Here is a 22,202-nt window from a genome sequence, read left to right as displayed (position 1 = left end):
GGCACAATGTTTCACCTCCTAGCCTGTTTATGGCCAGTTATGTTCAACCTTTTTTTAATACATTAAGGCCATTTAGTATGGGCAATCAGGGAAGGCTTCTCGTGTTGCCAAGGGATTTACACATACAGAGTTCATTATATATTTCCTTTCATTGAAAAATCTTACATAATCGATCATACATATGTGAAAAAATATGTCTGTTTTGAACGTAACTCACTCACTTGATTAAATAATAACATTTATTACATTTAAGACACTTATATAACACATTATAAATACATAATACTGAGTATTGATGGGCAGATGCCCTCGATAACAGTCAGTCACATGTTCTCATCTCCTCTCGCACGAGGCACCCAAGCATAACAGTCTCTCATCCCTTTCCATCCACACCACTTCCGGCTGGGTGCTGAAGGGTGCTGCTATCTGTCCTAAAGTGGTAGCGAGCAACTAGGTGGTCTAGCCATAGCTAGGCCGGAACAATGTCTGTATATGCACTAATGTTCAAAATATGCACTGACGTCCATAATATGCATTTGCATATGTGCATAATTTTAATATCCGGACCCTAGAGATAAGAAATCATGATGGTAATTTTGGGAACAGGATATATTTGCAAAATGGCTTGCTAGATTGATAGCAACTGAGGGCGCATCTGTCACGAAGCCGCTGATGGACATTACGAATAGCTTGACATTAAGTACTGAGCCGCACCTCTACCTTCATAAGCCTTCCTTTTGTACTTGACAAGATATCGCATTCTTTACAATATCATAGATCAGTCTGCTATGGCTGCTTAGTGTTCAATCTGCCTGATTTGACACGTAGTTCGTCCCGATTAGACTGATGGCACCTCATGTAACGGAGGATTGCCAAAGCATTTCTTTCTAGCTCATCTTTGATTCGAGTTATCTCTGGTCTTCGGACAATAATGGCTTTAAAAGAAAAGATGGAGACGCTGGTCTACGAGATGACTACTCTCGTACAAATGGTTCAACAAAAAGGTTCAAACTTTACCTTGTATGGCTCTCTTAGTTCAGAGTCAATGAATGACTTCTCCAATCTCAAGGTATTTATCCTACTTTTCCTTTCTTGGCTTGCCATAGTTATGCTAGTTTGTTTTCTGAGAGATCCCTATTTAGTGTATTATTATTTTATTATTTTGCTGCAGACTAATTTCACTATCCTTTTCCTCTTCATGTCTGCTTGTTATGTAATCCTTCCTACATAGAGCGAAGGGTAGCACCGATACGATCATACGTGTGTGTGTGTGAGATGAGTTTGTGGTTTTTGATTGAAGACCTTTTATTTCTCTATGTCTTCGACGTCTGGCTCGAGCTTCTATTCTGCATTATGGTTTAACGCTTATCGTGTACGATTCATGTTAGCCTTGGTGTGCGGTATGAATACGTGTCATGCGGCGTGCAAGTTATTTACGTTATGTGTTTGAACTGGGTGAGCCAGGCCTCTTTGCGGTGACCCAGGTATCTGATCTGTGCTCTCGGATCAAGCTCATGAGCCGTTGACTGATTCATGTCATGCTGTTACGATTCTTGTCGCAACGTGTCTTGATACACTGACTGACAGTGACAATGCAACACCAAGGAGGAGTGGTTCGAAAGGGATGAAAGTTGGGGAAAAAACAGAGTCGGCACGGAAGAATAATTGATGTTTATTTCAAACCGATATGCAGGTTACACAATGCGCACGGCATCGACTCAGTAGGATGTAGGACCACCGCGAGCGGCGATGCACGCAGAAACACGTCGAGGTACAGAGTCAAGAGTGCGGATGGTGTCCTGAGGGATGGTTCTCCATTCTCTGTCAACCATTTGCCACAGTTGGTCGTCCGTACGAGGCTGGGGCAGAGTTTGCAAACGGCGTACAATGAGATCCCACACGTGTTCGATTGGTGAGAGATCCGGAGAGTACGCTGGCCACGGAAGCATCTGTACACCTCGTAGAGCCTGTTGGGAGATGCGAGCAGTGTGTGGGCGGGCATTATCCTGCTGAAACAGAGCATTGGGCAGCCCCTGAAGGTACGGGAGTGCCACCGGCCGCAGCACATGCTGCACGTAGCGGTGGGCATTTAACGTGCCTTGAATACGCACTAGAGGTGACGTGGAAACATACGCAATAGCGCCCCAAACCATGATGCCGCATTGTCTAGCGGTAGGGCGCTCCACAGTTACTGCCGGATTTGACCTTTCTCCACGCCGACGCCACACTCGTCTGCGGTGACTATCACTGACAGAACAGAAGCGTGACTCATCGGAGAACACGACGTTCCGCCATTCCCTCATCCAAGTCGCTCTAGCCCGGCACCATGCCAGGCGTGCACGTCTATGCTGTGGAGTCAATGGTAGTCTTCTGAGCGGACGCCGGGAGTGCACGCCTCCTTCAACCAATCGACGGGAAATTGTTCTGGTCTATATTGGAACAGCCAGGGTGTCTTGCACATGCTGAAGAATGGCGGTTGACGTGGCGTGCGGGGCTGCCACCGCTTGGCGGCGGATGCGCCGATCCTCGCGTGCTGACGTCACTCGGGCTGCGCCTGGACCCCTCGCACGTGCCACATGTCCCTGCGCCAACCATCTTCGCCACAGGCGCTGCACCGTGGACACATCCCTATGGGTATCGGCTGCGATTTGACGAAGCGACCAACCTGCCCTTCTCAGCCCGATCACCATACCCCTCGTAAAGTCGTCTGTCTGCTGGAAATGCCTCCGTTGACGGCGGCCTGGCATTCTTAGCTATACACGTGTCCTGTGGCACACGACAACACGTTCTACAATGACTGTCGGCTGAGAAATCACGGTACGAAGTGGGCCATTCGCCAACGCCATGTCCCATTTATCGTTCGCTACGTGCGCAGCACAGCGGCGCATTTCACATCATGAGCATACCTCAGTGACGTCAGTCTACCCTGCAATTGGCATAAAGTTCTGACCACTCCTTCTTGGTGTTGCATTTGCTCTGTTAGTCAGTGTATATATTTTTATTCACTCTGCTTCGCATGTTTGGACTCAAGAGTGCGTGGGTGTGGAATGGTTACCTGACCTGTGTTACTTTTCAATATCTTAAGGATGTCTGCTTTGTCATTCTTATTTTATCTTGTTATTGTTTCCGGCTTCCTCAGCCGATTAATATGTTTATTTCGGGATTTTGCTTTCATGTTAGTTTAATGACTCAAGTTTGTGTCCGTAACTATAGCAACTCCTTTTCTGACCTCCTTGTGTTCCATATTTTGTTTACTTTTCTGCCAGCCTTGGTTCACTGGCGTCCTTGATTTCTGGGGATGTAGTCTCTATGGAGACTGCTGGGAGCTATGTTTCTTATTTGACAAAAATCCTTGACTTTGTCTGGGAAGCCGTGATCATTTTATTCTGTGAAAGCCGTTTCTTTCACCTCATAATTGCAAGTGATCCTTGAGAAAGAAATACTTCGGATCGCGTTTTAATTGCTACTGCCTGGTAATAAATAAAAATAATTTTATCTCAGTTCATGATACCTCTTTTGCGACGATGTAAGATTCTATAAGATTCTGATTGATAAGTCAAGCACTTCGATTGTGATATCTTTAGAAACAATGTATGTATTTGACTCCCTGTATTCTCCACTTATTTGTTTTATGCCTACATGCAAAACCTCTCTTTATGTTAATAAACCTAATGAATTTTAACTGACCTCTGCTCTACATTATTGTCTCTCTACTTTGACGACATGCCTTTTATACTTTGGTTCTCTAGTGTACGAGGTCCGGAGCCAGCTCCTGGCAGTTTTTAGCCAGTTTCGACCGATCCAGAATAGGTAGGTGGTGTAGTACAGATCCCTGTCGTACACGATTTTCTTGAACGTAATACAGTATTCAGAAAATGCTTTCGCTCCTCACGCTCGAAAGAGCCGCAAGGACGAAGTTCTTGGGAAAGTACCCCCGAAATCCCCACTGCTGTAGTGTGGAGATCATCCCATACTGTCAGGTAGTGTCGGGAACTTTCTTCAGGTCAAACACGACGTCCTTCCTGAGAAAGGCATCCTGAATGACTCCAGTCTGATCAGATGATCGGTGGCAGTCCGATGAGACCGAAGACCATACTGGTAGTTAGTCAGGAGAACCCTCTCTTCCCAAGCCAACACAAGTCGTCGGTTCACCATCCTTTCGAATACCTTACAGGGGCTATTCTTAAGACATACTGGCCTATAACGACTCGGAAGCTTTTTAGCATTACACTGTTTGGGAACTGGTACACAATTCCCTCAAGCCATTGAGATGGAGACTTGCCCTTACTCCATTTTCTGTTGAACAGAGTGAGGATATCCCACAGACATCGGTCACTCAAATGTTTAAGCAATTGATTTAAGTATTTTGTCCGGCCCAGGAATCGTGTCCCTGTATAGTGCGAGTGCACTCACAATTCCCACTCTCCGCAAAAGGTACGTTATAGGAATACGAAGCTTTGGAGACGAATGACACTTTATAAGATTCTGCCTCGCGATTGATAGGCAGAAATGCAGGGTCGGCATCTCCCAGAGCTGGACGCATCGGCAAATATGACGCGATATGATCTGCAATGACTAAAGGGATCGTAACCATCTCCATTAATGGAGGTTCCGGGGTCTGAGGACTGTTCTGGGTTCCAACAATACGGCGGAGTTTGATTCACACTTGTGATGACCGAGTATGTACCATCATGGAAGACATACGTTTCCAAGTAGCTCTCTTACTCTCTCGAATCAAGAAGCTGGCATTAGCTAGGAAGCGCTTAAATGCAATATGGTTGGCCATCGTAGGATGCCAACGATAATGCTTAAAAGCTCATCGGCGATCATGTATGGCCACTGCACTTTCGTCAGTCCAACATCGGACCCGTTTCTGGCTAGGGATACCGGACGAGGAAGGTATTGTGTCTGCTGCAGCAGCCAGAATGCCAATTGTAACTGAAGAAATGTGGTCGTTAAAGAGACCCCAGCACCTCATCGACCATCACTGAGTTTTAAAAACTCCGGTCAATTTGACCCGTCGAAGTAACCAGCGCTTTGGGAGTTCAGCTGTGATTCAGTTGCATTAGAAATATCAGGAAATAGTCTATCACAGAGGTCATCGTGTACTTGCCACGTAACAGGGGAATTAGCGCACAGCTGTACAAGGTGGTGACATCCAGGTGGGAGAACGTGCCGTGGGCATTGCTGAAGTGGGTAGGTTCCCCTGTGTTGAGCACACAAAGATAGAACTGGTTGATCAATCGTTCAATAAGCCTCTCTGTACGGCAGGACGATGGAGAACCCGAGAGAGTGTTATGGGCGTTCACGTCTCCCAGCAATATCAGAAGAGGTAACTGAGCGATCAAATCTCATTCATGCACATGAAGACCACAATTCGGTTTAAAGTACACGTTACACACAGTTTCCATTACAGGCAACGCAGCGCGAACTGCAACTGTCAAACTGAGGCAGTAACAGCACATCTCCGATGAAGATGTCGAAATGGATCAGGATTTAAACCCCCCCAGACGCCGTGCCACGAACAACTACACTGTTTTTGGAGTAGAGACGAAATCTTCTCTCAGTCGTGCCATGAACAGGTCTCAAACGAGATTCCCATAGACAGACTTGACCGCACTGACATATCAAATGCCGTTACTCAGCTAGGCGACATGTATAACTATGGAAGTTCCTAGATGAGTACAGCAACGAAATTAGAACAATTCCTAGTCAGCCTTTCGTCTATATATCTGCCGTTCTACGCCATCACTGTCGTCAACATTCACAATTATGAGTTGTTCATCCCGAATTGTCTCCTCAGTAGAGGATGGTGAGCCATCGGAAAGGGAATGATTAACCTTCTTCCTGGGAGAACAATGTTCTCCAAAATGGGTTCGAGCAAGAGGGCGTCGGGGCCTTTCGCTGTTGTCCACCGTTTCTGCAGTTTTTGGAGGAGAGCAAGCAGATGGCTTGCAATCATCTTCGGGAAAGGGATGATACCCGTTCGGGTTGGACATAGCTTCAACTTATTAAGCTGCCGTTTCTTCTTCTGCTTGTTAATGGAGTTGGTAGGAGGGCTGGAATACTTTCCGGTCCTAGTTGGGGAATTATTTACCACCGCCCTGGTGGGGGAGAACTTCCCAGGTGAACGTGGAGATGGAGAACTCCAGAGCAGACATAGACTTTCTCTGGATATCAGAGTTTTGATCTCTTGGATCTTCTCACTGAATGTAGGATACTCCATGAAGATTGAAGCATGTCCAACTAAGCAGCTGACGCGCACAGGTGGTGGTGTGCAGTCGACACCAGCATGCTCAATTTTCCCCACACATCTTACTGGCTGTTGGATCCTGATATCGCAATGAGGCGTGGCCAAATTTTGGCAGTTGTAACACCTCATTGACGCTCGAATGTTCGGGCGCACTCAGGCGGTACATTGAAAACTTTATACGTTCGGTCAGTCGGGTTCGAAGGTCAGCATGAAAGCGCCCCTGTCAAGCAGTTCATCACCAACATGCCTCTAACCTACGGACGTCGGTCACTCCCCGATGTGCGAGGTTTCTGATCATATCATCAGAAGCCTTAAATCCCTTTCGGAAGGTAACTTTTGTAGGAGTTTAGGGATGTGTGCCTATTGATGGTAACGTCAATCTTCCCGAACGATTTGGTTTTCAGTACCATAGCCGTCTATATTGCTCAGCGGTCGAAGTCTTTACCAGTACGCATCCATCACGAAGCTCACGCATCTCGTCGACTTCACCACAAGCAATTCCCCCTGCTGATAGAAGATTACCTAGTCTAGGAAACACTTTCCATCTACCCTGGAAGCAACCAGGAATCGAGGTAGACGTTCGTCGATTTCATAATCGACAGGTACTAGAGTACACCGCTTACTCTTTTTTGCTTTTAAAATCCTTTTTTGAAGGGTGCCACCATTTCAAAACGAAGCTAAAAAAGGGGTTTCAGTTCATGCCCCACGTGTAGCTAGGCAAATAAAAAGTCAGGGCCCCGCATATCGAAGTGAGGCTGCATATTCCAGCGGTCGCCGGGTATCTGTAGCTAGGCCGCTAGCGACTATTCTAAGTAATTTCGCATCACCTCGTCACGAACCGAAACTTGTGCCTTGGGGAGGATGAAATCCTCCCCCCAAACACACACATATATACAGAAAACGAATTCTACCCTAAGCAGAGAGGCTGGCTGGACAGTCAAGGAAGTGATTTTAAGGAAGTCAGAAGAGGAAAGAAAGAGCGCACAAGCCCCCACACGCCGACGTCAAGGTTTTGGTGTCCTATAGGGTGAGCCACCTGAGAGATTAGATTGCATCTGGGGCATAGACGCGATCAGTTTGAAGATTTAAGTGAGCTTCAACTGCGAAAATTCTTTGCACGTAGTAAGATAAAATGCTTTCATGTGAAGGTCACTTCTAGCACCCTAGACATTGTTCATCTGTAAATGCTCCTATTTCTGGCCATTATCTCAATGTTTCGCATTGGGTTTCGGCAAATCGTTTGTTCATACCACTGATGAACTGCGGTTTGCTAGTAAACCTCGGGCGGCCCGAAAAGAGGGCGGTTGGATCTACTCCCGCAATCACTGAAGCGTTTGACTGTTCGACAGACTAACATTCTGTTGATGGCGAACTTCTGAAGGATGGCTACCAAATATGTATGAAGCCTGTCTTCCTACCTTGCGCAGCGCTATTGCCGTGACACGGTTTTCAAAATCGCTCCATTCCGTGATTACGATGCAAAAGAATTTTGGATGCAACAATCAATTTGGACGCTAATGTAGACTGTTTACAGAAGAGGTTTCACACCAGGTAAATGCTGGGGCTATACCTTAAAGGCCAAAGTCCCTTCCCAGTCCTAGTCATGCCGTATGTCATCGTCGCCGTAACACCTGTGTGTCACGTAAAACAGAAAAAAAAAGCTTTAAACCCATCACGAATTACATATACATTTGCTTTACTACAATTAATTGAATCTCAGGAGTGTTAAAAACATCACAAATATCACTGAGTGATAAGTAATTCACTCTACTAGCCCCCCGTATATCTCCCACGTCGGTGAATTCAGTTTACGAGCTGCTACAAGGCAACGGACCGTCGAAGCCATTCCTGGCGAATTAGTGTCCTTTTCATAAATAGCAATGGAGATACGGTATGTAAAAATTGCTTGACTATTACTTGGAGCAAATCGAACCCAGTGATCTTTCCAGACGCCAGGTAATACTGTACAAAACTCCACCATGCATTCACGTCTTTCGAGAATTGAAAAATCCACTGGGTATAGTAAAAAATTAGATGGGTAATACAACAGCTGTATATATTAAGCTGAAAAAACCAATCAGGTGTGAAAACCAAGCAAAAGAACCACTGTACTCGCCGACACAACCCCACAGACAATGATCAGGCTTACCTTAGGTGAGCAACGCCCGTCGATAGCCACGATGAACCCGACACCACAAGCATCTTTTTCAGTAATGGGGTCGTATAAGCCATCCTTCGGCGGTAACGACCAGGAATCGTGGGACATTAGGATCTGAAACAACACAATCAAAATTCATTAGTGAAATATTCTAGCATATTGCTAGGGATTCTGGAACTAAATGAAATATACATGATTTTAATGGTATACGTACAGATCTTTCTTATAGCAATTGAGGACGATGTGACGAACCACTATATATCAAACTTAGTAATCCTCGGAAGTTATTTTCGAGAGCAAAGGGATACGATGTTTATAGAATAGGTAATATGTCTTGTTCTTGTGAATGAATAGTTTTCCTTCGATAACAGGCAAGTAATGCGCCATCCGTGCCGAACTGGTTTCTGTTTATGTTTAAGAGCAAATGTACTACTGTAACAGCTGAACGCTACCGATGCGATGTCACGAGATGTTACGTAACATACTTGCCAAACTGGTTTTATTTTTAAGAGCAACTCAACTACGATAACAGCTGAAGGCTGTACTAGGGTATGCCATGCTACGTAACATTCTCGCCAGGGTGGTTTTGTGGTTTAGTATTTTGTTTCCGTCTTAGGGGCTTCAGGCAACCCTGTCATCGGTTTCAGACCCTGGAGATATATCTAATTGTCAGCGTTAATACTGGTTCTTTTGCTGTTACGTCCTCTAGGGGATTGGGGTATATGTGGTGATCAGCGCCATGGTCGGAAATGACCTGGAAACCTGTGTCGATGCGGGATCTGTACGAGCGTGCGATATAATTATTGGAGCGTAAGGTTTGGATAGGCGCGCCGGAACTTCAAATACGGTACGATCTCCGTTGCGCATTGCGTAAAGGTAGAAGAAAGGAGGAAAAATTGTGTTGACGTGTATGTAACCCAAGTTCTTTACGTCAACGAAAGCATGCATGGGATAAGATGTCCAAATGAGTAATATCGGAATTGAATTATCGATGCATACCGAACGTGTTTAAACGAATAATGGAGGTGTTATACAACTCAAATTAAATATACCTACATTTCATGCTTCCTGCTGAGCTAGTGGGTCAGACGGTTGAGGTGCTGGCCTTTAAGGGGCCCACAGACGTGCAATATTATTGCGCAAAATAGATTGTACAATATATTGCTATCTGCCCACAGACATACAATCTTATTGCACAACAATCGGGTTTGTGCAATAAATAGAATCGTGTGGAGATAATATTTCTGGTTGTGCAATATATTGTGCAAAAGCGCTCATAGACGTACAATATGCGTGGCAATATATAGTAATTCCATGCCGGTATTTTGTTTGGTGAACACTCTTTCCTGTATCACAAAGCCGCTTCACTTTCCGGAAGTTTGTACGCAGAGAACTGATTTTTAAAATAACTTCTTGCTTGTCGGCGTTCGGGTATTTTTCACGATATTTCTCGATAAGCACCTCATTCTTTTCACCTTTTTTAACTCGATTATTGTAATCTTTGCTCTTAACGTCCCATGGAGCCGGAAGGCTTCGATAAGCTCCAAAATAAACTTTTTCACCACCTGTTTGTCTGCCATCACGATACGTTCTCCTCCACTTGTTGACACCAACTGGCGGGAGGACGTGATATTGCACAATATTGCCAACACACAGCACAGTATTTTGCGATTTGCGCAATATATTTCAAACTTTTTTGATTTCGTACAATATATTGCACAACCCTTCAATATTAAATACACACTATCAATTATATTGCACAAACCCTGATATTGCGCAATAATATTGCACGTCTATGGGCCCCTTTAGACGCCAACTTCGCAGGTTCGAACCTGGCCCAGTCCCGTGGTATTTGAAGGTGCTCAAATACGTCAGCCTCGTGTCGATAGATTTACCGGCACGTAAAAACTCTTGCGGGACTAAATTTCGGCACCCCAGCGTCTCCGAAAACCGTAAAAGTAGTTAGTGGTATGTAAAGCAAATAACATTACGATGATTATTATGAGGCCATTAAAAGCTGAAAGACATAGAAAATTGTAAAATATGCGTGGTTTAGGAGGAAACAAGATGAAATGTACGTCACATGAGGCAACTTCGGTCGCAGTACTTAACTGCATATTACTAAGCGTAAGACCCGAAACAGGTAAAGCTCTTGGGGATGAGTCAGCTGTAACCTCTTATTGTGGTTAGCACGAGAGGACGAAGTGTGACAAACAGGTTTTGTGCAAAAACATCACACACATCAACAAATCTCACAAACATAAACAACGTTACACGTGAGACATTTAGCTTTTAACATGACGCCAGGCCGACGGTCGTTTTCATGAGTATCAGACGAGTTATCAAATTATACACAATTCACAGATGTTGAACGGTAAGAGGATTTCGCCACAATTACACCCTACATTTTACTATGGTGGTGCTAATAACAAATCGCAGCAGATTACGCTACTGCGTGTTAAGGCGATGTCGGCTGAATACACCTGGATAGGTTAAGACATAAGGCTCCAGAAGAAGAAGAAAGTAACGAGAGCCACATTGTCAAGCAGGACATAGACGAACAAAGCTCACAGTGACACAGGCATAAGAGTGGCATGGTCGTAGGAACTACAGTCGTAACATTAACACTCCGTCGTAGATAAGAATGAACTAACATACAGTAGAGGCTCCGTAACTCCAGGTGGACGGTAAGAAGACTATCTCGAATAAAAAAACACGGATTTATGAACGTACACGAAAAAGCCAGTGTACATGGAAAAATAACTTATGTTAAACATTGCAGTACAACAGTTTAGAAAACAAAACCATAAAATTTATTTTAGTGTAAGGCAAATTGTAAGTTGTCTTTTGTAAATTATAAAAAAACGCTCTAGGCAACCTTAAGTTAAACGTTAACTTATAGATTTCAGTGGCGATGAATATAAAACATGCATTTTATTGAATTTTTTAAATGCGATAATGATCGCTGTTCTAAGGTCGTCGGCCCTTAAAAAATCTAAAATGTCTTCTGTTTACTCATAGTGAATAAAAAAATATAAACTGCTCGAACACACGCAATAAACCTACAACCACTTCCAGGGTAGGACCGAGGAACTAACGAACAGCGTTCAAGGTCAATGTCTAGCGTTTTAACAAGTCTTCCGTGTGTTGTATTGAGCTTTCGTCTAGTACAAGGCATTCGCGCACTGAAACCCTTTATTTATAATTTTGGTTACCGGTGTCCGGCTCCATGGCTAAATTGTTAGTGTGCTGGCCCTTCGTCACAGGGGTCCCGCATTCGATTCCCGGCCGAGTCGGGAATTTTAACCATCATTGGTTAATTTCGCTGGCACTGGGGCTGGGTGTGTCATTTCTTCCACATCGCAACGTGCAGGTCACCTACGGGAGTCATATAAAAAGACCTGCACCTGGCGATCCGAACATGTCCTCAGATATTTCCGGCACTAAAAGCCATCAGCCATTTCGATTTCTTTCTTTTTATGTTACCCGTACTTCAATATTTCTGCTCGGATTTATGAGAATATCGAACTATCGAGACTCAAAATACTACATCTATTCTGTACTGTAACCTAAGTCAATACGCTGCAGAAATGGTGTAACATCTGATATACCAAAGTGAAATTCGTAGCAATTGCTCAAAGTGACCACTCTGGGCTTCTCTGCAGGCTTCGCTTCTCCGAATCCAGTTGCGACGCATTCGAGTCCAGACAACAGGGTTGTTCATAATATCGTCTGCTGCTTAAAAAAAAAAAAAAACTTTCACGGAGGTCATCCGAGGTGGTTACTTCGGTTCGAAATACTTTGTTTTTCATGTCCCCCAGACATAAAAAAATCCACTGGAACCGGGCCTGGAGATTGGCTAGCCAATTGATGGTTCTACATCGTCTTGTCCACCGTTGAGGAAATGCCTGCACAATCGTGTAACGACCACATAGTTCTGCTTAGTCGAAACGACGGGTCCTCTAAAAGTTCTAGTAACGTACTGTAATAGCAAGATGACAAAAAACGATTAGTCCAAGTAAACGACCTCCTATTATACCCATCCAGATATTAATTCAGAACCGGTGCTGGAAGATGCCTTGTCCTACTGAGTGGGGACGTACCAGAGCCCATCATTGGGATATTGTGGGTTTGAACCCCTCTGTCAGCAGCCCTAAATATGGTTTTCCGTGGTTTCCTATTTCCACACCAGGCAAATGCTGGGGCTTCCTTCCCGGTTCCAGCCCTTTCCTGTCCCATCGTCGCCATAAGGAAAGCTACTCCGATTAAATATGCAAGTAATATGACCTGTACCGGTCCGAGTGTCTCAGACGGTTGAGGCGCTAACCTTCCGACCCCCAACTTGGAAGGTTCGATCTTAGCTCAGTCCGATGGTATTTGAAGGTGCTCAAATACATCAACCTCGTGTCGTAAATATACTGACACGTAAAATAACTGCGGTATTAAATTTCGGCAGCTCGGCGTTTCAGAAAACGATAAAAATAGTTAGTGGGAAGTAAAGCAAAATAACTTTAATAAAAAGATGATTGGTCGACGTAACCAACCTCCCACTGCATCCGTCCAGACATTGAGAGACGGCGCTGGAAAGTGTCTTGACATATTGAGGGGGGATGTTCAATCATCACCGAGCTTGATAGCAGCAGTCGCTAAAGTTCGGCCAGTACCCAGTATTCGGGATATAGAAGGTTCAAACCCCTGTCAGCAGCCCTGAAGATTGGTTATCCGTGGTTGCCCATTTTCACACCGGCTAATGGTGGGGCTGTACCTTAATTAAGGCCACGGTTGCTTCTATCCCAATCCTAGCCCTTTCCTCTCCCGTCGTCTCCGTAAGACTTAACTGTGTTGTGGCGACGTACATCAACTTGTACACAAAAATGGTGGTCAGCTGGTGAAAGACACTGTACCCGTTGAATGTTGTCAGGATGCATTCACTCTTCATGCGGTGTCCTACGTATGGTCGAAGATGGTACACCAACGGCACGTGTTATACTACGTGTACGGCGCCCGGGATAATCGTTTACCATTGTCAGGATGTCTTCCGAGTCTAGGATTACACGTGGCCGTTCACGCCCTCGCTTTTCATAGCGTGATATAAGACAACCTGTATCGCGAACACGCTGCACTACAGCAAGTATCATTGCTGGATTCGGCACCCGTCTGTTGGGAAACCTTTTCCGATAGATTCGTGGAGCGCGATCCGTATTCTGTTCTGCCTCACGATACACTAGCAGCATATCATGGTATTCGTGGTTTTCATACGCTGGCATTCAGATACTACTACTACTACTACTACTACTACTACTACTACGGCGACGACGTAACTCGCGTACGACTAGTACGGACGATAATTCAGCTCTCTGACATCTGTTATTCAGGTAAACGTCAAGCAGACAGCTCATACCTCTAGTCCGGTTTAATGTAGGGGGCGGGAACCCGTCTAACCACATTCCCGTCGCTGGGAAACCGAACCCGCACGTGACACGTCTAGTGTTTTGTCGAACTGCTTACGTTGAATGTTCTCCAAGTGTGATTTCATTATCATGGACTTTTGGGAGAACTAATCGCCGAATGCAGAAACACCCCGGACTCCATTTCTTCAATTTGTTATAATGCACAATATAGCTTAAACACAAAACCTATAGGATGTCCTGTTAGTCTGCTAGGCAAAATCGTGTTGACGTGTACGTAAATAAAGTTTCTTACGTCAACGAAAGAATGCATGGGATATGATGTCCAAATGAGTAGTATCTGAATTGAATTTTCAAAGCACATCGAATGTTCTGCTTCATACCAATACGGGACATGTTATAAAAGTAAATTAAACGTACCTTCATTTCGTCCTTTCAAACGAAAAGAACATGTGTAATAGGGTTGGGCAGACCGGAACATTCACTTGTTCCGCAACATTAGGAACTTGAGGCGGAGTGTTTCGGTACAGAGTGCCGAGACACGGGACACAGGACTGTAACTGCGTCCTAGAGAGAACTTCGAGAGGCAACAGGACATGCTCCGCTTCAGCTGGAATGTGCCTGAACCGAACGTGCTGTGCCAAGGCCGCACTAGATAGATTAGTTGGCCTTGGCTGTCTGCCTGTCGATACCGGCTATGTGCCGCCCTGTGTTGGAGTGTCAACATTTTTTCATCCAGTTATATCTTTAATTCCAAAGCGATGACCCGTATTTTTCTTGGGCTTAAACGTTTCCTTAAAGTCCAAATTAATTTTTATCAATCCCCGAGAAAGTGTTGAGGGAAATTTTCGAGATATTGAAGAAAGTAAATGGAAGTTGAGAGGGAAGGAATTCGAAGTGCAGAGAGCATAAGGCGGGGCGCACATTGGGACGCAGAAGCAGCTAAAGCAGTGCAGCGCAGAGCAGCTTTTTGTAATCTCCACAAATCATTGCACCATCGCAAGTTGACAGACAGGGCAGGACAGAGCAGAGCAGGCCGGTTCTGCACCTACTTCCGCCTACCACGCGCAGTCTTCGAAATACATTTTCCTGCGCATGTGTCACGCAGTTAGTTAAGAAATGGAGGAGAAAATTACCACAGCCATTCAGTCTCACCATGTTTTGTAGGTACTATGTGAATCATGTGGACTGCAATGCAGTATGTACGTATATATGTATGTATGTATGTTCGTGAGAAAATGGCTGAACAGAATTGAATGAAAATCGGTATGTAAATTCGAGGAATAAGGCACTACAGTCTAGGCTATAAATCATTTTATTCACGCTGCGTAAGAAGGTAGTTTAGAGAAAGGCCTAAAATGTAATCCACCGAGCAAGTGGCCGAGCGGTTAGGGTCGCGCCTCTGTGAGCTTGCATTCGGGAGATAGTGGGTTCGAACCCCATTGTCGGCAGCCCTGAAGATGGTTTTCCGTGGTTTCCTATTTTCACACTAGGTAAATGCTGGGGCTGTATCTTAATTAAGGCCACGCCCGCTACCTTCCCAATCTTCCACCCTTCTTCCGTCGCCGAAAACCTTCGATATGTTTAGTGCGACGTTAAACAAACAGCAAACAAAAGAATGTAATCCTCATATATCTATGAAACAATCCGTGACCCAAGTTCTCGCAACATATAGAATTTAAGACAAAGATCTAATGCTGATTATGGAGAGCATCATCGCCGACTCCGTCGCCGTCATCCATCATCACATTTATGTGAAGAGATAAATACGGAAATTAATTTATCATGTCTTGTCAAATATAAATGCAAACACGTTCACAACAGATTGTCAATGTTGATTGATTTTAGTATCTTGTGTCTTGTGACAACTAGATGAAAATCTAGCAGTGCATTTGTAAATACATATTTTTCCCTCTCACCCACTGTGATCCTATTAATGAATTTACCATGTAAGTTGGTCGTGCGGTTAGGATCGCCTTGCTATGAGCTTGCATTCGGGAGACAGGGGGTTCGAACCCCACTGTCGGCAACCGTGAAGATAGTTTTCCGTGGTTTCCCAATTTCACACCAGGCTAATGCTGGGGGGGCTGTACCTTAATTAAGGCCTCGGTCGCTTCCTTCCCATTCCTAGCCCTTTCCTATTCCATCGTTGCCATAAGACCTATCTGTGTCGGTGCGACGTAAAAAATATAAAAAATAATCATGAATTAAATTCTTTGCTTAGTCCATATGAACGCCGAACATCGGTAACATAGAAATAGTGTTCAGTCTTGTAAACTGGCGAAGGTGGTTGTTTTTATTGCGATTGTCTTAAGCTGAATAACCGCGTTGCCATCACAGATATTAATTACTCACAATACAGGCCAATACATTCAACTGGTGAAAATATTCTTGAATTGGTTACTTTTGAACACCTGCACTGCCACTGTAACCGTGTTATGTGTATTTTATATTGACCGGAAAAATCTTAACCTAAAAGCAGCCTTTAACGTGATTATTGGGCGCGAATTTCAGTGTTCCGACTGTTCGTTCACGTTCCCTGCAGCTTTTTGCTGGACCATGGCCATAACTACACACAGGCACACACCACACAGCACGTTCCGTACAGGCGCACTCCCAGTTCCCACTGACGCGAAGCATGTAATGTTGCCTCCCGAAGTTCTCTCTACACTGCGCAGTTACAGTCGCGTGTCCCGTGCGCCCGCTGCACAGTTCAGCTAGTAGGCGAAGGGCAGTGCATAGTGGCGCTTCTGATGGGACAGCGAATCAGTGTCTCCGGCTCGCTTGAGAATGTTTCGGAACAACTGACACTCGGTGTTCTGGAACAGCGGAACATAAGGCTGCTCGTCCACTGGAAGCGACTACGCGCGATTACGTGATGAGGCGACTACAGGCGATTACAGGCGATTTTGATCAAGCGACTACACGTGACTGGGGTCGTCCACTAGAGGCGACTACGCGCGGCTGTCAGTTGGCATCTGTACTCCGTACAGGTCTGTGTGTGTTTCCGTTTGTCAAGTTATTGAACGTATTAAATAGTCTGTGAGATGGATGATGATGATTTAGTTTACATTCTGGAGAGTCCCTACCTGACGAGGCGTCGGAGGAAAAATCGCAAAAGAAGACATCGGTGCTGGGTAAACCCAATACTAGCTAAAAGGAAGCCAATGGGAGAATTCCATCATCTGCACAATGATTTGGACAAAGACCCCCAGAAGTTCTTTGATTATTATCGGATGCGTCCAGAAACGTTTCACTATATTTTGAATGCAATAGAGCCCAAAATAGCCAAAACGTCAAACTTCAGGGAGACAATAACACCTCAGGAACGTTTAACTGTGACTCTAAGGTAAGTGATATGAATTGTTATTAAAAAGTGTTGATATTTATTTTATATTTATTTTTGCTTTTTATTTTTTTATTTATATTTATTAAAGAATCAAATATCGAATTAAGTATGCAATTTATCAGTGTAACATACAAAAACGAGAGAAAAAGCACACAATCTATAAGAAAAAAGTAAAAAGGGTTAAACAGAAATATGAAACCTTTAAATATAATTTGAAAAGTCTCTGTTTTCAATCATACTCTGTTTTTAGTTTATTGTACCTCCACAACACATATCACTTTAAACACTTGAACACAAAGTCTGTTATGATGCACCGGAAAAGTTGCCAAACAATTGTCGTAAGCCCACATCTACGGAGCCGGATCCCGCTTGGAGAGTGTCGTTGGGTGAGCTTGTTTCGGGTATTGGTTCAATGGTCCAGGACGACGGGGATGGTGTGTGCAGAGAAGTGTTACGTAATTCATCCTCATCTATAAAAACTTGCTGGAGTTTATTTCTCACAGTGAGTTTGCGATTCTCAGGAACCTTCTTCACATATGGAAGGAGGCTTACCAAAAATTGGTAATCGCTGTCGTCCTTAACGGCTTTACGGCTTTACTTTCAACAAGTAACTGTAATTTCGCTCTCTCTATTTCAAGGAAATTCTCGTCGTTGTCATCAAGTTTCTTATAATTCGTTTTCCTGCGCTTCCGCTGTTTGATGTTGGCTGTTGAAGGCCCCGGTTTTGGTTGTTCAGCAGATAAGCTACGCTGCTCCGGATCAATTCCACTTGCGTTTGTTTCTTGTGAAGTAGGTGTTTGATCGTCTTCTTCTTCTTCTTCTTCTTCTTCTTCAAGAGACGGTGAAGCAAAATCGTCTACATCTTTGAGGGTGTCAATTGTTGATAAAACTGAGGTAATTGAAGGAATAGGAGACCATAAGGCTGTAATAATGGATGTAGGACTCGTACCAAAAAGGCTTAATAAGAGGGTTACACAAGACAAGAAATTGTACAGAAAAACTAAAGTTGATGAATTTGGGACTTACCTTAAATCACAATTCAGTTGTTGGATAAGTGAAGGGAGTAACGTGGATACACTTTGGGCTAAATTTAAAGGAATCATTTGGGAAGGAGAGAAGAGATTGGTACCTGTTAAGAAGGGTAAAATGACCTCAGACCCTGTTTATTATACAAGGGAAATAAGAAAATTAAAAAGAAAATGTAGAATAGTAAACAGGAAAATCAAAGAGGGTAGGGAGAGTAGAGAAACTAGAAAACAGCTAATGAGGGAACTGAATAGAGTGAAAAAGGAAGCAAAAGAGAATTATATGAATGGCATACTTCAAGAGGGTAATGACCACAAAGGGAAATGGAAAAAGCTGTATTCATATATCAGGAATCAAAAAGGAAAAGGAATCCAAATTCCTACAACGGTGGGAGAAGGGGATGAACACTATTTAACAGATACTGAGAAAGCAAACCTATTTAGTAGGGAATTTAGAGATTCAGTAGATGATTGTCAAGAGTTGGAAACCGAAACAGAAGATAGAGAGGGAGAGAGACAGAGGGAAACAAGAAGCTTCTCATTCACAAATGAAGATATTTTCAGAGAAATCCAACTGCTTCAGCAAGGAAAAGCAGCAGGAAGTGATCAAATTACTGGGGAGGTATTAAAGACAATGGGGTGGTACATAGTGCCTTATTTAAAATTTCTCTTTGACTATGTCATAAATAATAGTGTAATACCAAAGGAATGGAAGGAATCTATAATAATACCAATTTATAAAGGAAAGGGTGATAAAAGGAAACCAGAGAACTACAGACCAATCAGCCTGACCAGTATAGTTTGTAAAATACTGGAGAGTTTAATATCAAAGTACATCAGAGGGATATGTGATGATAAAAATTGGTTCATGAGGAGCCAGTATGGATTTAGAAAGAAATTTTCTTGCGAGGCACAACTGGTGGGATTTCAGCAGGACATATCAGATAAATTGGATTCAGGAGGTCAGTTAGATTGCATAGCCATAGATCTTTCCAAAGCCTTTGATAGAGTGGAACATGGAATATTATTAAAGAAACTGGAGGGAATAGGATTGGACGTAAAGGTTACACGTTGGATAAAAACATTTCTAAATTCAAGGGTTCAGAAAGTCAAAGTAGGAAATAATGTATCTCAGGAAGGGAAAGTTTGGAAGGGAATTGCACAGGGTAGTATAATCGGTCCGTTACTTTTCTTAATATATGCAAATGATTTAGGGAACAATATAACATCAAAAATGAGATTGTATGCAGATGACATAATTGTTTATAGGGAAATAAACAACACTGAGGATTGTTCAGAATTACAAAGGGACCTTGAAAGTATCCAACAATGGGTTGAAGAAAATAATATGAAGGTTAATGGAGGCAAATCAACTGTTACAACTTTTACAAACAGGAGCTTTAAAACTGAATTTGAATATACTTTGGATGAGGTAGTTATCCCAAAAGATGGCAAGTGCAAATACTTAGGTGTGAGATTTGAAAGTAATTTGCATTGGAAGGGTCATATTGATGACATTGTTGGGAAAGCATACAGATCGTTACATGTCATAATGAGGCTACTTAAAGGATGCAACAAAGAATTAAAAGAAAAAAGTTACTTTAGTATGGTTCGTCCATTATTGGAATATGCAAACAGTGTTTGGGATCCTCACCAAGAATACCTAATAAAAGAAATAGATAGTGTGCAGAGGAAAGCAGCAAGGTTTGTAACAGGGGATTTCAGGAGAAAGAGTAGTGTATCAGAAATGTTAAAGGAACTTGGGTGGGAAACTTTAAGTAAGAGAAGGGAGAAAACTAGACTTATAGGATTATATAGAGCCTATACAGGAGAAGAAGCATGGGGAGATATCCGTGAGAGGCTTCAGTTGGAAAATAATTATATCGGCAGGACAGACCACAAATATAAGATTAGAAGGAATTTTAGCAGAAGCGATTGGGGTAAATTTTCATTCTTTGGGAAGGGTGTGAAGGAGTGGAACAGTTTACCAGGGGTAGTGTTTGATCCTTTTCCAAAATCTGTACAGATATTCAAGAAGAGAATGAACAGCAACAGAGAAAATAAATGAAGTGTTAGAGGGCATTCGACCAGTGCAGGTTATTGTAAATAAAAAAATGTGTGTGAATCAATTAATTCCATCCCCTGGTCTAAGGAGTTTGGACAGCCAAAGTAGGGGACTGCCTGTATGGGTGAAGTACAGTGGGGACTTCAAGGGCCCTGGGACCGCTACGGTAGCTGTGAAGGCCCTTCAGGAACTGTGAAAAGTGGTGGTAAAAGGGGCTCTGGTTAAGACGCAGCAGGTCGTTATGCTACTTAGGTTCCAGAATGGGTAAAGAAAAGAAAAAGTAAATAAATGCAATGTAAATTTTAATCTTATACCAGTTGTACAGTATCATTTGAAGTAATTCCGCATACTGTATATCAGATGACTACATTTGTATGTAGTACAGGAGATATTATAAGTAGAATTTTGTAAACAATGTAAATTTATTAAGGATGAGCTGTGTGTTTAATAGAAAAAATCGTTAGCGTAAATTATATAATATTGTATTATAGGAAAATTTTATTCTCTTGTTAATTTAATATTTAGTGCTTGACAATAATGTATTTTAGTGTACCATTTGCCACCGAGGTAAACACCTCATTTGCAAATAAAGAGATTTTGATTTTGATGTCCTTGGAACCCGTTTCTGCCTTAATATACCTATACATACCCTTCGATTCTTCACTAAAATTTGTGTGACTGTCATATGCTTGCCATCGTGTTATTAGCTGGCTTCTTTACTTACTCCTTGATGCTACGGTCCTTGCAGAACCTTGGTCTCCGCAACAATCTTCTTCTCTAATACACCATCCCAGTTCAGTTTTAACTGGCCCAAAAATCTTCCTCAATACCTTTCTTTCCCATGTCATTAATCTATATTCTTCTGTTTTATTTAATACCCAGGTCTCAGCTCCATATGTAACCACTGGTCTAATGACAGTCTTATAAATGGTCAACTTAGCTTTCCTGGATATTTGTATATTTCTTAATGCTGGAATTAAGGCAGCATAGCATCGATTTCCTGCAGCCAGTCTAGAGTTTATTTCCTTTTTTGTTTCCTTTTGTGAAGTAATCAGAGAGCCTAGATATCTAAATTCCTGTACCCCTTCAAAACATTTTTCTCCACACCTAAGTGCACTTGGAGGTTGACTAGATCTGGAACTCACTAGGAACTTAGTTTTGTTGTTATTCACTGCCAGTCCAATTTGCTGTGCTCCCCTCTCCAATTCTTCATAGGTTTCGAGAAGTGCATTCTTTGTACGAGAAATTATGGCCGCATCATCTGCATATGCCAATATTTGAATTAGTCTATGATATATGCTCCTTTCACGATTTGCAGTGATGGTACGCACAGCTGTTTCTAAAGCTGTATTGAAGAGGACAGCAGACATTGGATCTCCTTGTCTCAAACCCACTTTTACATCGAAGGTTCGCGATACTTTCCCTTGTACGCATACCTTAGATTTACTTCTACTCAAAGCTGTTTTTACCAACCTAATCAGCTTCCCAGGATAACCAATGGCTTTCATTTCGATGAGTAGTTTTCCTCTTACCACTGAATCGTACGCTTGTTTAAAATCAACGTATAGTTGATACAGTGGTATGTTATATTCATAGCACCTCTCCAGGATGAACCTCACTGTAAAGATATGATCTATTGTTGAACGGTTTGCACAAAATCCACTGATATTCTCCAAGATCCTGCTCTGCTTTGTGTGTTAGACGCTTAGCTATTATTATGGTAAAGATATTGTAGCCTATGCAAAGCAGAGATATCCCTCTGTAATTTTCACATTTCAATTTATTTCCCTTCTTAAGAATTGCGTACACAAAAGATGTTTCCCATTCTTCTGGTAATTTCTCTGTTCGCCAGATTTCCAGCATCAACTTATACAATGATTGTATCAATACCGTTCCACCATATTTTAACAACTCAGCTGTTATTCCATCTTCTCCTGGTGACTT

At 43.0% G+C, this 22,202-nt stretch overlaps 1 protein-coding gene across 1 annotated transcript in view; it reads right to left on the bottom strand.

Moving 5' to 3' along the window:
• The window catches only part of LOC136856759 (uncharacterized), a 674,434-nt gene that overhangs the window by 617,689 nt on the left and 34,543 nt on the right, over positions 1–22,202 (bottom strand). Inside the window, exon 3 of the mRNA XM_068224954.1 lies at positions 8,403–8,525. Coding sequence (XP_068081055.1) covers positions 8,403–8,519 — 117 coding nt within the window. The 5' untranslated portion in view covers positions 8,520–8,525. The remainder of the gene's footprint in view (positions 1–8,402; positions 8,526–22,202) is intronic.

Source organism: Anabrus simplex, chromosome 1 (assembly GCF_040414725.1).
Source record: "Anabrus simplex isolate iqAnaSimp1 chromosome 1, ASM4041472v1, whole genome shotgun sequence".
NCBI lineage: Eukaryota > Metazoa > Arthropoda > Insecta > Orthoptera > Tettigoniidae > Anabrus > Anabrus simplex.
This window is presented reverse-complemented; position numbering and strand designations above follow the sequence as displayed.